This window comes from Cydia fagiglandana, chromosome Z (genome assembly GCF_963556715.1).
Source record: "Cydia fagiglandana chromosome Z, ilCydFagi1.1, whole genome shotgun sequence".
Classification (NCBI taxonomy): domain Eukaryota; kingdom Metazoa; phylum Arthropoda; class Insecta; order Lepidoptera; family Tortricidae; genus Cydia; species Cydia fagiglandana.
The window spans coordinates 41,369,054-41,387,105 of record NC_085959.1 but is presented as its reverse complement, the minus strand read 5'-3'; the positions used below and the strand labels follow the sequence as shown (position 1 = coordinate 41,387,105).

Here is an 18,052-nt window from a genome sequence, read left to right as displayed (position 1 = left end):
TTATTTAAACGGATTGAACTGTAATTTGAATGTATTCGCCGTCTCAAAAAATTCGCTATGCCGTTCGTAAAGGACTCATCGTATCGCGAAATGCCGAGTTCTTCAGAAATAGCCAACGTAAGTGCCCTGAATGATGCTAAATGAAGTGATTGCATTTGTTCGCTGCAATGTTGTCAACAGTGTTTGTATCGATGCACGTGTAAACAAGGTCGAGCGTGGGCCGTGCGCTGCACCTGCGCGGCCCGGGCCGCCTAAATTATCCTTCATTAGTCTACAATCCTTGGTAAACTGCGCTCGCTAAAAACTTTTCAAAATAATCTGAAAAGTTAAAGTGCTAGATTTACGCCGCGAGATTATGTCGATGTTCTACTATCTACAGGAGGATTACCACGAGTTTTTGTCACTGAAGAAGCTGATAGTGAAGATTACCAAGAACCAGCACTCCGTCTTCCGGTGCAGGTCCATCGGAATCCTCTCCAGCCAGGGCCAGGTCTACACTTTGCGTGATGTAAGTTTCTGTAATTTTTGCTTCGTGACACTCGTATGTGTACCTTTAGAATCTCACTGACTCAATATCATGGGTTTATTCCTATTTGTCCTCGCTGGGCACAATGAGAATATGTGGTTTTGTGTGAATAATTCCCATTTGTCTCCGCCTCATGTATTCTATGCACATTAAGCATAGGTATTGAACCAGGGATCTCTAGATTATGGCTTGTGCCTATTTATATATATTTTTTAAATATGTTACTTTTTTTTCTTCTTGGCTAATTCTAGAGCTAGTATCGGACAAAGCTAACTGCACGCCATTTGCAATGTTAAAGTGTGCAATATCATCATTAATGTCAAATTTCTATGAAAATATGATTTTTCTAATGACACTCCCTTCACTTCGTCTACTACTACTATTACTCTATTCAAGTCAGTGTAAAATTAGCTTAGATGGACTCTATACTGCTAATTTTATTTAACAATCAATAAACATCATTCACTTAAAACTCAGTGTATTTAAAATTATTCTCTAACCCAGGGGTCTCCAAACCCCGGGATGCGGGCCGAATCCGGGCCGCCGGCACCCAAAGCGAGTGGCCACTGTCCGGCCCGCGGGAGCCAGGCTCTAGGGGTTCAGCACTTATTGAGAGTGAAACTGTTCCTAACAGCAGCAACCAAACACCCTCCCCCGGCGCAAAAACCGATAATGGCCCGCACGAATGTTTCTTAGGCGCAATATAGCCCTCAGGTAAAAACGTTTGGACACCCTGCTCTAACCTATAAAACCATATGGGTACATTACTGGGATGGGATAAATGATGTTTTACCCCTTTCTAACAAATACATAAATCAAAATAACAGATAAGAGACAAACAATTACAGTGAAACCTGGTTAATTGGCACCTGGATAAATGGAAAACCTCAATAATTGCAACCAAAAGTCCGGTCCCGGTCCCTTGAGACCAAAAGGCCTCTATAATTGAAATTTTGGAACCTCTATAATTGCAATTTAGATTTTAGTGCTTTTCGTAATTTTGCCTCTATAATTGACCACATCGCAACTTAAGACCTCTATAATTGACACTGTGCTAAAAAATCAGTTATTTTGGCTCTTGTTTTTACCTCTATTATTGAAACGAGTCTTACTTATTACCTCTGTAATTGAAATAATGTAGTTGTAGACAGCAGAAACAATATTTTAATAGCAATGATCATTTTATTTATATCTCCATCCAGAATTTAATTTATTTATTGCGTATCTATCACAGCCTGTAGTAGGTGAAATAGTTTTTATCAATAAAAAACAAAGTATGCTTTTTACATTCTAATAAAACTTTCTTCTACAATTCAAGGGAATTTTTTAAACTCAAATGATAAGAAAATATAGTGGTAATTAATGTAGTGTAAAAGTGCAAGTATAGACAGAAGTAATATAGGTATAGACCAGAAACCCAGAACGTAAGCGTGTAAATATACTTTAAATGGTCATTTGCGCCTCCATAAAAGAAATTTGTCAGAACGCTACCTCTATTAATGAAAACCTTTATAATTGACACAACGATTTTTTGAACCTCGTTAATTGACACGACCTGCTTAAATGAAAAACCTGGTTAATTGACAGAAACTGGCCGGTCCCTTGAGATTGCAATTATCCAGGTTCCACTGTATTAGCTAATTGAGGAGTGTAGCGCGGTTAAGAATAAGGGGTAAATTAATACAGGATTAAAGCTATCAATATAATACCTTAGTAATTTGACGGCTTAAAGAAAATATTACGGTGAAAAATATTTGTGACGTCCCACGGGTAAAGGTACCTTATGGCGGTTGGCGCTTACGCTATTATTAACGCCGCTCCAATATTATTGTGGCGCTATTCGACGTAAGCGCCAGCCGCCATAATGTACCTTTTGCCGTGGAACGTCACATTTTATTGCTGAGGCGTTACCTGCCTGAAAATCCTGAAATTAAATATAGCAGCATTAGGTGGGAAACAAGGCGGTCAGGGCCTACAGCACCCCCTTCCCCAAAGACTCGCCATCACCCGCATCCCCCTCGCCCTCTGCCAATGTCCATTTTCATTGAGTTGTATGGAGTGGAACCTGAACCACAGAATAAATAATAGTACTACCGTACAGAAAGCAAACTTCCTACAACACCGAAGTATGACAGTGGTTCAGGGTCGAATCATGCGGTCCCTTTTTAATATACGGCACTATCTAGTGATCCAAAATACTCGATCACTGTGAGCTCTTTTTTTAGGGTTCGCCTCATGTCTTGACGCCTAAAAGACTAATAGGCTTTTAGCCTACTTTACTAATTAAACATTACACAGGGCTCGAGTCTTTTTGATCACTAGCACTATCCCTTTTTGCTATTTAGGGTTGTCAAAATTCAAGCCATTATCTTATCTGTGGTCGTGACGTCAAGTTGTGTCAACCCTAATAATTGCTCGGAGCAATGCTGAGCCGAACGGAGCCGAGTTTGCCCGTCGGGAGGAGCTTCGCACCCCTGCCTGAACACCCGTTCTTGGAACACACCCTCTAAACAGCTTAGGAGCGTATTGCTTCATGGAATAGCCTGAAAAACTGAATTACATATAAAATCGGATTTTCTAAGAACGAGAATGCTGTAATAATACGCCTTATAAAACTAAGTCCCCCGCCGCGTCTGTCTGTTTGTGTGTTTGTTTGTATTGTATGATATAAACTCAAAAACTACTAAAATATTTTCATGCGGTTTTCACCTATCAATAGAGTGATTCTTGAGGAAGGTTTAGGTGTATAATTTCTTAACCCGTCGATGCCGGGGCGGGTCGCTAGTTGGATTATAAGAGGGACACACTGAAAGTTTTTAGAACGTGTTCGTCTGTCAAAAAACTATGTCAGTAGAAAGAGGCGCGAAATTCAAATTTTCTAAGGGACGATACCCTTCGCGGCTACATTTTTTATATTTGCCGCGGGACGTGACGGGCGATATTATACCGCGCGGCATAAAATGGGACCAATCTGTATGTATACCTTCAAAACATACGGTATCATTTTCTGGGGGAACTCGGAAGACATCCAGAGAACATTTATCCTCCAAAAACGATGCTTACGTACAATATATCGCATGCATACTGAACAATCCTTACGTAATTTGTTTACTCTTACTGGATTATACATTCTACAACTTTGCCTCTTTGTAAAAATATAATCTCTTTGTAATAATGACGCCTTTTTTAGGAAAAAATCCTCGCAGATAGATAATCTCAGAGAGTACAGATTTAATCTTGTTTGCCCAAAATCAAACAACTTAATCTTTTACAGATGTACATTCAATACAGCAATACGAGATTTTAACGCCCTGCCAGTTGAAATAAAAATGTTAGAGGGGAATCGTTTTAATTAAAAAACTGGTTAATGAAAATGTATTTAAATGTGTTGTAACTTAAATGAGTTTTTTCTGGAATCACCAGTTTTGTTAAGTATAAGTTAGTCAGTAAGCTAGTTTAGTTAGTAGTTTTAAGATGGTGTTGTATGCTCGAAATGGGCAAGTGTTGATTCGATATCTCCTGTATGTATACAGTTTACAATTAATAAATACTTTACTTTACTTTAGAATCGGTCGAGAGAAGACGGAGTAACAACCGAAAAAAATCTAAAAAACAGCGGCTATAATCTTAAAATCCATTTAATTGTGCATTCTCATTTCGCAAAACAATATAGTATGTATGAAAAAACAAAACCTGCCAGGGTGCGAGTCGGACTCGCGCACGAGGGTTCCGTAACATTACGCAAAAAAAAAATCACGTTTGTTGTATGGGCCCCACTTAAATATTTATTTTATTTTAGTACTTATTTCTTGTTAGAAATATTAGCGGCAACAGAAATATTGATACATCATCTATGAAAATTTTAACTGTCTAGATACAGCCTGGTGACAGACAGACGGACAGCGGAGTCTTTGTAATAGGGTCCCGTTTTTTACTCTTTGTTTACGGAACCCTAAAAATGTAATAAGATAGAGATCAAACAAATTCAATATTCCAACTACAATATCGCGATACCCCCTCTGAATGGGGTGGCGCTGGATGTGGGTGGAATGCGAAAATAAGGTACACTGCAATATTCGTATTGATTAATTAATTCCAATATTCAGGGCCGGATTAAGCATGTCGGGGCCCCTAGGCAGTGCGAAGCTCAGGGCCCCCTACAGTCAATTCTGCACACAGCACATTCAGTACAGGGAAATAAAAGTTTGCGTTTTTTCCGCGAGCGAAAAAGACATCGAACGATGTCTTTTTCGCTCTTATTGCGTGGACATAAAGCTTTATTCTATCAGTTTTTGCCGATTCCCAGTGGAATACCAAAGATGAGAGCTTCAGCACCACTTTCTTATCTACCTCTAATGGCCAATTTTAAGCGAGGCTAAAAGCTAAGCTCACTAGTAGTAAGTTGATTTTCTCAATAGTCAATATTTTGAGAGGCTGAACAGCCATTGCCCGAGCATAAGACCAAACGCCGAGCCACATGATTAGAATCAACCTAATAATAAAGAATTTCCATATATTAAAATTACATAAATTACTATGAAGACAATTTTAAACGTCAAAACTTCTACGAAATTATGACGTATAATTAACAATTTCTTGGTCTAGGTACCTCTATTAATTCACCAGTTAAGCTAACATGTAGATACAGGGTCAATTTAAAGAACTATAAATAAACGCGAGCGTAGCGAGCGCGAAATTTTTTGACAATATCGCAAATTGTGAAACCGTGTTAAAAGGCCGGGTATCGATCTTCATCGGGCCTAATAATAAAAAATTTACTCATGAATTTTGAGCCTATGGAACAAAATTTGATTTGGTGCGCGCTGAGTCGCCGGGGCCCTCTAGCCGAGGCGGGGCCCCTAGGCAGTTGCCTACTTTGACTTAGGGTTAATCCGGCCCTGCCAATATTGTACCTAGACTTCTCGGTACCGTTTTTTGCGAGGGTGTGTGATACTGAAATTTATGACCACGCAAACTGCGTAACAAGTATATTTCCCAAGGGTGTTTAAAGACGGAGACAATTAACTTACCCAGTCAAAAATAATTGTTAAGCCTACTGTTTGTAAAAAAAAAAGTAAAAATGATGTATTAACCAAGAAGAATTGTAGTACAGTTGTTTTAAATTGTTATGAAACCTTGACTTAACAAATAAGATTTCTTTTGTAAAAGTGTTCATAAAACAGCAGGATTTTGCATATCACTGTAATTATAATTACCAACCAAATACAATATACAAATTATACAACTCTTACATGAGTACAGTAAGTGCCACAACTTAAGTACCCACGTCGAATACTTTTATTATGGCACCGACTGAATTAAATTTTCCTTTTGGTTTCATTATCCACGTAAGGCTTACAAAATTATTATTATATTATTTTTATTTTGAACCTTGTTTAGTAAACTTTGGAAAATGCTACTTTATTTGGTGCCAATTGGACCTTGCGAGGTTGTTTTAAAGCTGTAACGATATTATTATTAGTATTTATTATTTTATTTGATACACTCGCACAGCGGTCGGCTACCAGCTATGTGGCCCTTGGTTGCTAAAAGGTTGCCGACCGCTGCACTAGCAGCTCTTGAAGCTGATGCGTGTATATCGAGCACTTTTATTTTAAGTTGCAGTTTTTAAACTTCTAAAATGTATATCCAGACTATTTTTGAAAATATTGACCGACGGCGCAGTAACAAGTTTCTGTTAGAAAGTTCCACATATCTACCACACGATTCGGCAAGAAGTGTTTCCCAGGGTGGCTAACACACGGAGGTTTGAAATTTTTTCGAATTACGTCTATGTACGAGTAGGTAGGTATACATCTGTGGATAATTACGTGGATTGAAAGTGCACTAATGAGTATATTCAGTAATGTAATATCTTGTGGGCGACACATCCCACTAGTTAGAATCAGACTAATTGGATATCTAATATTCAGGCTATAACAATCCTATGGGGCTGTCCATAAATTACGTCATCGATTTTTGACGATTTTTGACCCCCCCGCCTAAATCATCCAAAAATCATGCTTCTGATGACCCCGTTTCCTCCTACGTCATGCTACCATACCATCATCCGATGTCCAGACCCCCCCCCCCTAATTTGAAATGACGTAATTTATGAATAGCCCCTATGTACAACGAATTGGTTTATGAAAGGGAGAGCCAGGAAATTAAAAATTGTTTTCGGCTTAAAAATTACTTATATATATATATATATACAACAATATTTGTTTTAAAATTAAAATATAAATAAAATTAACACACCCGAGAATAACAAAAGTAAACAAAGCGAGGATGATGATGATGAGTAGATTCTGCCATCTTGTGGGCCGATGTACGGTTGCATAACCTTCACATTATCGTTTCGCGTTAAAAAATTGTGGGCCACTGTGCTGCCCCCTACAGTGCATGCAGGCATAGGCCCATCTTAGTTTGGTCTCTAATGGATATCATTTCTTGTAACCAGTTTTTTGTGAATTGAACATTTTTGTATTTTTTAGACAGAGGACAGCTCAATAGAGGTCCGCGTGTCCCTGCGCTACATCAAAGTGCGTGTTCCGTACGCGGGGAGACCTTCCACAGCGCATATACTTGGCTTCGTCCATTGGACATCCGGAGCGCCCGTTTTTTACGCCATTTTTGTCAAGGTAAGCAATTATTTTGTCAACAATGTCCATAGGTATTAATGTAAGATACAAGACACGTTCTAGTAATAACACCCCGGAGTTTTGGGTCCTGGAATGTTTTACATTAGCCCAAAAACCGGCCGAGTGCGAGTCAGACTCGCCCACCGAGAGTGTACGCACACACAAACAACACAAACAACTTGTGTGTGTGACAAATGTAACTTATTTTTATTATTATTATTACATAAAAAATATAGTTTTCAGTTTTTTTCCTGCACTTGTTGTGTAAGACGATATTACTTGCCAAATTTCATAGTCCTAGTCTAGGTCAACGGGAATAAAGGCTTATAAATTTCGATTCCCTTGAGTGTCAAAATATACGTTTTTGGCATAAATGACCGTATCTTTTTTTACATTAAATTAGAAGTTTGATTTGTTTCACAGCTTCAAGGGGCTGTAGACCTAAGTACCTATATGGGTTTAATTTCAAGTCTATACCTCCACGCGTTTTCAAGATAAAGGCTCTTGATAGACAGACGGACGGACAACAAAGTGATCGTATAAGGCTTTAAGGGTTCTGCTTTTTCGTTTTGTGGTAACCCTAAAAATTGGTAAAAACTGTAAAAACAAAAACTATTTTAACATTTCTAAGCACACTTGGAGCTTACCACTTATTTTGAATTCATAGTTTGGTAACTATTCCCAATGTTTTTTTTCCAGGACGTTTTTCCGCCTCTAGCTCACAAACTATTTACCACTATGGAATGGATAGTCAACAACCATAAGGCAATTAACCCAGAAAGAAGGAGAAAGGTAAATCTAATGGCTCATCATGCATGTTGCTATCTCCTTCATTCTTGATCCGAAAAAACAAGTAGACTCCACGCTAAGTTTCATGCCAAGCTTTAGCAAGACGTAGTTGTCAAGTATGGAGCTTATAGGGATACTTACTGCCAAGTTAGTGCAAAGTTAGCGTGGCCAGAGTCTATGAAAGAGAACATTTACCACCAAAGTCGTCATTTAGCCTTACGGGCAGTGCGGTAGGATTTATTTAAACTCTTTTTTTACTCCTGTACTTAATCTAAGGATTCTAAGGTGATTTAAAAAAAAAGAAGTAAAATTGAAAACTCTTCCTAGAATGTAAAGTGGATTAAAAAATAAATGTTGGTTCAATCTTGTTTATCCCTTTGACCGCCAATATCAATCTTCGTGCTTTCCGAGGAGTTTCACAAGGACGCGCCGCGCACTATAGGCGGCCGTGGGGTTCACAGGGTTACATTTTACTTGACAAAAGTGCCGCGTAACAGCGAATATTCGCGATTGATCCTCAGAGGCGGCCTGCAGAAACTGTGACAGGGGCAAGTGCCGGGGAAAATGTACAAACGGTGGCATCCGACCAAGGAGTTGAGCCAAATGACCAACTTGTACTACAGGTACAGGTGGCGGCAATCGGGATTGACCAAATGACGTGCGAGCAGATCGAGGCCGCTGCCGCTATGTGCGAAACTGAACAGGAGGCCATGCCGATTACGGTAGAGATGGAGTCAAATGACCAAGACACAGGGCAAATAGACCAGATGCGGGCAGTTGAGCAAGGGACTGATCAAATGGAAAATGTGTTTGACCATGTTGGCGAGCCGGTGGTTCATGTGTGGCCAACTAACCCGGTAAGGGATTTTCTCACTGCGCTACCGATGACCGTTCCAGGGGTCTGCCTATGGTGCAACTATAATTTCATTCAAACTGTAAAAGGCCCTACAGACTCCATGGAGCCTCAAAACACGGAAGAAAGTAGTCCAGTAGCAGGTCCAAGTCATGTTATGCAAGGAGGTATTGCCGAGCCTACCTTTGATCCTAACTGTGAGCAGTGTATGCGTATGGCCGGACAAAATCATGCATATGCTTACAGTGCCTACAGCCAATACAATCCTATCGGGCAACGATTTAGAACGGCCTATGTTCCTGATGAACCTTTGAATCGACCTGTCTCAGATGCCTATGCCAATGGTCAGGCGCTCTACCGCAGCTTATACGGCACGTCACAAGCGACTTATGCCAATACTAATAGGGAGTTCGGCGCAACACAAAGGGGAGAAATGGAAACATCTGTACGGGTATGGGTGAAAACTTAATCGTTGTGTTGTGTTGTTATGGCTTACAGTGTTTTAGTATTGTTCCATGTGTTTTTTTTATTGTACGCTCTGTTTGGTTTCGAATCAGGTTACTGCATTGTATATAAATAAGATTGAATGTGCTTGGAATCGATGTGTTGCACTTTATAGGTGCTGCGATGATTCGGAATAAGTATGTGCACTTATGTTAATTTTTATATGTATTTCGTTTAACTATGTAAGAGTCAATTGCACCTTCCCACTAACCCGGAGATAACCTGTTAAACCGTTATCCCAGTGTCAAATTGTACTGGTAACCATGGCAACTTAAGGTTTAACCAGTTAACCCCGGGTTAGCGAATGGTGCATGTGGCCCCAACTGATTAAATGATTTTTCACCACACCAGCTCGGAAAGGCTTACTTTGCACTTCAAAAACTGATAGCAAAGTTGAATTTTATTCACATGTGAGGCAAAGTAATCAAATGCAAATTTTCAGTTGCTTTCCTATGTTTGCTAGTAGAATTGACTTTTAAATCATGATTTTGGATGATAAATATTTAATAACCATACCTGGGATAACTCGGGGCAAGTTCTAGGGATCTCATATCGATAAAAAAGATGTAGATATAATTCATGTGATCATGAAAATTCTCCATTACTATAAAAAGGTTTAGATTTTTATCTAGACGGCAATCAATACCGACGAATATGGAAAAAATATTAATTGTAACATATGTATTTTGAAAACTATTTTAAGTTACTAGTTTTAACTAATAATACTATAAACTAATAAGTACTAAGTTACTAGTTTTTATTTGTTTAGTTTTTTATTTAAAAACGTGGAAAAAATAAGTAATATTTATTTATGTCGAATAACATTTAGATGTTGACAGTAATATCGATATGTTTTTTTGTCGATAAAATATTTTGCTACATCACTTTCGTATAGATGCCCCGAGTTATCCCAGGTATGTTAATAACATTCATTTGGATTTGATTTTGTTTGATATTTATTTTTACATTTAATATTTGCTTCGGGTTGGTGTGGTGAAAAATTTTGTGTTTCACCCGGGGGCAAATTTTGTTTAACCCTCGTGCTTTGAAACCCTCGCAACGCTCAATATTCCATTTTTCGAATCATTCACTACGCTCGTGGTTCATTTTTGGAATATTTCGCTGGCTTGGGTATCAATATTAGCACGAGCGGTTAAACAACCACTGCCCCCTTGTAAAAAAAATAACTATTACATGTTTGGTTTGGTTTAGGTGTTTAAAATCTAGACACGCGGCAGCGTGTCAAGCCAAGTTCAAGCAAAGGAACTGGCTAGCCAGCGCCAAGTGTAATATTACACGAACCACTTGGTGCCACTTTTGACCCTTCTATAACTCAAAACATCTTTAACGTAAACACATAAAACTACGTGTGTTTAATTATATCCATAAGGACATCTAGAAGCCCAAATTTCATGAAGCTAGCTCAAACGGTTATAAAGATATGAAGGTCAAAAAGTCGTAAATTTTAAGACTGACTGACATACCTATAGTACCTAAACCTAACCTACTTCCAGATGACCTAGAAAGATGAAATTTGGAATCCAGCTCAGTTATTGTGTGAAAGCGTAGGAAAAAATCTAAAAATTAAAAAAAGTTATTAAATAGGGGGGGTCCCCATACAAAAAAACCATTTTTTATTGTGACTGACATATAAGTACCTAAACCTAACCTACTTCCAGATGACCTAGAAGGATGAAATTTGGAATCCAGCTCAGTTATTGTGTGAAAGCGTAGGAAAAAATCTAAAAATTAAAAAAAGTTATAAAATAGGGGGGGTCCCCATACAAAAAAAACATTTTTTATTGTGACTGACATATAAGTACCTAAACCTAACCTACTTCCAGATGACCTAGAAGGATGAAATTTGGAATCCAGCTCGGTTATTGTGTGTAAGCGTAGGAAAAAATCTAAAAACAAAAAAAAGTTAATAAATAGGGGGGGTTCCCATACAAATTTATTTTTTATTGTGACTGACATATAGTACCTAAACCTAACCTACTTCCAGATGACCTAGAAGGATGAAATTTGGAATCCAGCTCGGTAATTGTGTGTAAGCGTAGGAAAAAATCTAAAAATAAAAAAAGTTAAAAAATAGGGGGGGTCCCCATACAAAAAACCTGTAATACGCGCTAAACAACCGGCCAACGGTGTGTCGTTGGCGGCGCGCGGCACCACATAATTAATACAAAGAACAGAAGTAAAAAACATGCAGCGGAAACACAAGAAAAAACATTAAATCTCAATACCTGCCTAGTTTTCTTTACAAAAAGTATTGATATCCCATCAAAAACATAAATGTAAAAAAGGAGAGCCAAGTTCAATACAAAAATTATGCTTGGCTGTGGGGTTCGCCGCAAAAAGAATGGAGATTTAAATGAGTGCCAAGTTCTATGCAAAATCGAAATATGTATTTATAGGAACAAAATAACATTATAAACAAGTATTAAACTCTATTTCTTTGCTTTATTGGATACCTATAACAATTGCTGTTATTTAAAAAAAATGTGAGATCTTAAAGTAGGTTAGATTTGGCTTGGCCAGTTTTTATCAGAATTACAAACTATATATGTTGAATAACTTTATAAAATGACTGATGTAATGAAAACTGGCCAAGTCAAATCTAACCTGCTTTAAGATCTCGCATTTTTTTAAATAACAGCAACTCTTATAGGTATCCAATAAAGCAAAGAAATAGAGTTTAATACTTGTTTATAATGTTATTTTGTTCCTATAAATACATATTTCGATTTTGCATAGAACTTGGCACTCATTTAAATCTCCATTCTTTTTGCGGCGAACCCCACAGCCAAGCATAATTTTTGTATTGAACTTGGCTCTCCTTTTTTACATTTATGTTTTTGATGGGATAGAATTAATTAGCCTCATGCATGAAGTTTATATCTGAACGCAATATTTTTATTCGGATGTTTGTTGCCGTTATATCATGTTATAAATGCATTTGCGTTATTCAATTATTATTTAAATAATTGCTTTAAATAATAAATAAAAAGTACAACAATTGGCCCGCGAAAAGCTAGTGGGTGAAACGCAACGCCGTTAGTCCAAAACGTCACGTGACGTCACTCGTTTCAACGAATTGTTAAGACCAAGAACACACTGTTTATTTATTTATTTTATTTATTATGCCATGACTCGCCACTAAGAAGCACGTCATCTGTTCGGTCGAATTCGCGCCAAATAATAAGCGTTTCAACCGCTCAAAATTTATCAACATTTTAATTATTTTTTAATAATATTAAAAGTATTTTTATTTTTAAGTGACAGTGACCGCAATCAGCGAACGGCGAGACGAGACAAGACGAGAGCAGTCTGTACACAGTGGCTCTCGGCCTGTCTCGGGGTGTCTCGACGAGTGTGTACAGCCGACATTAAAAAAACATCCCTCGCAACGCATCCTCGCACATCTTTGGTCGTAACGAACCGTTAAGGTCGCTGTAATAATAACATTTGTTTTTCAGGAAGAATAACAAATTCACCAGGACGAGTATTGCCATACTCGTCAGCAAGCGGAGTCCCACGTAGGCTTCCAGCGGCTTCTTGTCACCCCGATCAACCTCATGTTCCTTCCATACACGGGCTACCCATATATTAGATGTGCATGCACTGACAACCAAGACAGCCCCATACATTCCGATGCTTTGAAGATAGATCTCGCTCAGTTCGACGACTCGAACGATTTTAGCGATGATACGCCGGCGAGCGTCCATAATAGCGATATTAATTTGTCTGATATCGAGTTCAATCCGAGTATCATCAATTTTTTACAGTTTGATCCAGGCACGTTGGAGTGATAGAAAAGTTGACGTTATTAGAGTCGGACCACGCTAAATTTCATGCTAGGTGTCAAGTATAGAGTCTCTTAAGATCACCTGGCCCATCTATACAGTAAAAATAGTATTGAATGAATGAATGGGACTTGAGCTAAATTAAAAATCTTACAATTTGGCTATCGGTACAAAAAATGTAACACTAATTCTAAAACTCCGTCAATATGATATTGTTGTTGTGTGCGACTTTAGTTATGGCCTATGGTCACTAGATATAGGTACTAACATACAGTTTAAACTTTAATGTCTTAAATTAGGATTGTTCATTTTTTTTAGACCCCCATTTTTATTTTATTTTCTGAAAATATAGGTTAATTTAAGATACCAATTTGAATGATTAAGTAATTCGTGGCTCGGTTGAATATTTATAATTTATTGAAAATATGAGATACGACTTCTCGTAAATTACATGTCGTCGGCTGATTAGGATAATGCACAAGCAACAACAAGCATTAAAAAAATAGTTGTCATTGTCAATTGATTGTAATGTCACCTGTCGACAATGTCAGTGTCACGTGTTTCTATAAATAACAATCGTCTGGAATGGAAAACTCGTTTATTTTGAATCATTAATTTCAAAATACCTACGCTATAAATTTGAGAAAGCTGATTCCAGAAATCTGCCTAAGTTATATACCTAATATAACTTAGTTTTATTGGAGTATGTATCCATATAGCATCCAACTCCAACCATAACTTGGCTGAAATCAAGGGAGCATAAATACAAATGTAAGTTACCTACATCATATATATTTTAACTGATTCGATTTGTAAGAAGATTGGATTCATAAAATCGTTACAAGCGTCCATTGCTAAAGGTAGCTTAGCACCCAGTGGGTGCTTTCTACCGGCTTGTCACCATTGTTTGGATATTGTACTACATACTTATACTACTATATTAGGAACATGCCAATTTTACTAATTATATCCTATTATTTCAGGTCATCGTGATTCCTATTTAGATACAGCTGTGACATATGTAACTGCACTTGGGCCCAGAACAAAGTTGAGCATTTTGTATTGAAACGAACGTCATATTAATTATTAATCGTCGTAATACTTTACGACCGTAAATAATGCCTGGGAACAGAGTAAATAACAAACCATACACTTCTCTTCTGGATGGTCAACAAGAAGCCATCATTGTCAGATGCTCGTGCAGAACATCATAAACATACATTTAATGTAAAGTTACTATTTTTTTTGGAAACATATATAACATATTTCCCAAATGAATAAAAAAGTAGGTAAACAAAAACATGTTTTATTATTCACAACTCTTTATTAAGTCTTGTCCACCATGATATCAGCAGCTTGAACTGCAACATGTACCTGGAAATTAGAAATTATATCTTTTTAAAGCAGTTTCAGGCTGAATTTTGAGTATGGCTATATATTCTTGTATATTCCTTCTTTCTAGTAGGCACCATCTCTGTTTAACGGTTTGCCTTTAGATACTCTGGCTACATTACCACAGAAAATAAATAGATACCACGACCCTACCAATAAAGTGAGCTTTTAAATACTTAATTGTAGTAAATTAATATTAATTTTATACTTACATCGACGTGATTCTCACAGCAATACTGTGTGTAACACGTGAAGTAGGTAGGTATTCCAAGTTTAATTCACGGCACCATCTTTCACGTCGTAGGTCTTCGTGGATTCGAACTATTATTTTTGTGAATCATTCCCACACATAGGAACAAGGTTTTTGATATATTATTAAGCAATGAAATCTACTGTTTAGGTATTAATTATAAATCAAATTGTAACAAACAAGCGCAGCGGTTTAACTGAAAAATTTTGTTATGACAATCGATGACAATGATAACTTTGACAATACGTGAGTGACGGATTTATTTACTATGGTTCGATAACTTTTATTATGCAATGACTTTACATTCAGCCCAGGAGAAGGTCAAACTAAGGTCATAAGGATATTTGTTGAAATATCTTCAATCCTCAATTATTATATAGCAGCAAATGTCGGAAACTGTTTAAAAACCTTATATCTCGAAATGGTTTTCGAAATAGAACATTTGAAAAAAAATGAACAATCCTAATTAGGATAATTAGGATCTCTACAACACATAGTGGTAAAAGCTCAACTAAAATTCCTTTTGCATAATGAAAAAAAAATTAAGTTATTGAAATCTAACCAGGGCCGTCTAATACTATGCTGGGGCCCTTGGGCACATCCCTTTTGGAAAGTAAAGAAATCAAATAAAACTAACATTTTTCTACTGTAATCTTCTATTGATTATGTGTAATCAAACACACTGTTACTGTCTGTTCTTGGGAGGCCTGGGGATCAGGGCACGGGACTCGTGCAACCCCGTGTGCCCTTATGGTAAAGACGGTACTAAACCTAACACCCTATTCATGAAATCTTACGGGACTGATTTAGTTAAATTATGTTTTATCCCTTTCTTACAAATACTTAATTCAAATGACAGATACGGACAATTGATTATTAGCTAAGCGAGTCGTGTAGCGTGTTTATGAATAGGGGGGTAAAACTTGGCCAAATGAAGACATTCTATGATATTGATATTATTCTCCAAATATGACCCGCTATAGGGTCGTTGTGCTAGTTTCCGTCCATGCTCTAGTTTTCGTCCACTTTTGACGGATTACCAAATAAAATAATGTATTTAATTTTTAATTTGCTACCAGCGAAATATCATTTTTATGTAGATAGATATATAGATTAGACATTAAAGATTGCAATAAGTCCAAATTTGTGCTGCAATTAGGATGTAAGTTTATAATGTCTATATTCAAATTTCGTCAAGTGGACGAAAACAAGCGCAATGACCTACTTTTCACTCTCCGGAAGCACAGGGTTCTTTTGTATTTTTCTACGTCATTTGTAAGATATCAAGTATTTCATTAGGACGAACTATTATAATATTATGTGTATTTTATTGTATTTCGTGAAACAAGTATACTCTTATTAGACACATGTATTGTTGTTTAATTGTTACTAATTAAGAAGATTTTCTGACTTTATTAATTTATTATACAAATAATTATAAAACAAATATTATTATACCTAATAATGAAAACAAATTCTAAACTCTCATTAAGGTCTAAATCCGCCTACTTTGTGTATACCTAACTGATTTTATTTTTATTAAATATAACTAATAAGTACCTAAATATTTGTATAAGTCCAGATTGAGTAGCGTGTTGACACGATAAAATGTACATTATATAAAGTTATGTATGTAAGTTACGACCAAAAAATATACTCCTTTTTTTGCACAAAAACTCAGCCTCGCTGTGCAGAGGGGGAACGCGGCCAGCGTCCTGGGAACAATGCCTCAGGCTAATTTAGGGCTAGATTTATGATTAATTATATATTTTGTTATTTAATATCTGTTTTAATAAATGTCAAAAATATATTAAAAACATAGCAAAGTTGTTGTTTAACCGATCGTGCTGATGATAGCCGAGCAAGCGAAAGATTCCAAAATTGAACCACGAGCGTAGCGAGTGGTTCGAAAAATGGAATCTTGAGCGTTGCGAGGGTTTCAAAGCACGAGGGTTAAACAAAATTTGCCCCCGAGTGACACACAAAATTTTTCACCACACCAACCCAAAGCAAATATTAAATGTAAATATCAAACAAAATCAAATCCAAATGAATGTTATTAAATATTTATCATCCAAAATCATCATTTAAAAGTCAATCCTACCAGCAAACATAAGAAAACTACTCAAAATTTGCATTTGTTTACTTTGTCTCACATGTGGATAAAATGCAACTTTGCTATCAGTTTTTGAAGTGCAAAGTAAGCCTTTCCGAGCTGGTGTGGTGAAAAGAATTGAACTCGTCAAAACGAATCAAAAGAGCCCAATCTTGAAATGCAAACCAGTTCAAGATTCCACTTTTCGAATCACTCTACGCTCGTGGTACAATTTTGGAATCCTTCACTTGCTCGGGCATCAATATTAGCACGAGGAGTTAACGACTTTGCCAATTTGTTAAATAATTAATTATTATATGCTAAAATAATTGGCGTATTAATAATCATATCATATACTTAGATTTGTGTGAAATTTATGTTGTGAACTTAGATTGATGTCAAATTTGTACATCGATGTTATTGTAATTTCAAAAATGTTAACTTGTGTATTCTGAATGTTAAATAAATTATTGTGTTGACGGGTTTCTTTCATTTAATAATTTTGTGTTTATTTATTATTTGCCATTTTCATAATTACCTTATGTACCTACGATGTACCTTAAAGAATTCAAATCGCATAATAGTGCTGGAGTAAGTGTACTTGCTTCGGCAGTACATATACTAAAATTGGAACGATACAAAAAAGATTAACAATAACTGCTGCCTAGGGCCTTCATGTGGATACAACCAATGCCTACCGTAGTGTAATTGTAATATTTATAAGCAAAGGCCCAACGTCGTATTACACAACCACTTACTTAACGTAGGGTAACTGTAGGACTCGTAAACAAAAGCCCATTACATAATTAGACTGTAGGATACGCCCACTATGAATTACACAACTATTTACCTACAGTAGTATTGTAAGAATCCTACACAAGGCCCAACGTTAAAGTTACAATGTTGGCCCTTTGTGGGACAAGCTGTGATGGGCCTTCAACCTGGTGCACGACTACCTACCGACCTACCTGACTTGCCGTTGGGTAATTGTTGAATTTGCAAACAGAAGCACAACGAAAAAATTGCCCTTTTTTAATTTTTTGCAGTTGGCCCTACAGCAAGAGTTACGGCCAAATGTAACAATTAACCAACCATCAAACAAATGTGTATAGGCCCAACCAAAACCACCACCGTTGAATAATTGTATGATTTATTTAAATAGGCCCAACGAAAAAATTACTCTATTGGCCCTC

At 36.9% G+C, this 18,052-nt stretch overlaps 2 protein-coding genes across 3 annotated transcripts in view; one reads left to right on the top strand and one right to left on the bottom strand.

Moving 5' to 3' along the window:
- Positions 1-18,052, bottom strand: part of LOC134678400 (ecdysone-induced protein 74EF) — a 263,550-nt gene that overhangs the window by 83,409 nt on the left and 162,089 nt on the right. The window lies entirely within an intron of this gene.
- On the top strand, positions 5-17,301 carry LOC134678425 (uncharacterized). Of its 2 annotated transcripts, XM_063537001.1 has the most exons (5): positions 5-117; positions 380-508; positions 7,024-7,170; positions 7,870-7,962; positions 12,796-17,301. In XM_063537001.1, exons 1-5 carry the CDS (start codon positions 58-60, stop codon positions 12,802-12,804), a joined length of 438 nt encoding a protein of 145 aa, XP_063393071.1. In that variant the 5' UTR covers positions 5-57; the 3' UTR covers positions 12,805-17,301. The 2 variants fall into 2 exon arrangements, with proteins under 2 accessions (XP_063393071.1, XP_063393070.1); XM_063537000.1 differs by lacking the exon at positions 12,796-17,301 and having other exon boundaries at positions 7,870-8,512.

Excerpts from the sequence above, each read along its gene's own strand:
- LOC134678425 (XM_063537000.1), top strand. The coding sequence starts at position 58 with ATGCCGTTCGTAAAGGACTCATCGTATCGCGAAATGCCGAGTTCTTCA. Across the intron at positions 118-379 it reads GTTCTTCAGAAATAGCCAAC|GAGGATTACCACGAGTTTTT; the intron begins GTAAGTGCCCTG and ends TACTATCTACAG. Across the intron at positions 7,171-7,869 it reads TTTACGCCATTTTTGTCAAG|GACGTTTTTCCGCCTCTAGC; the intron begins GTAAGCAATTAT and ends TTTTTTTTCCAG.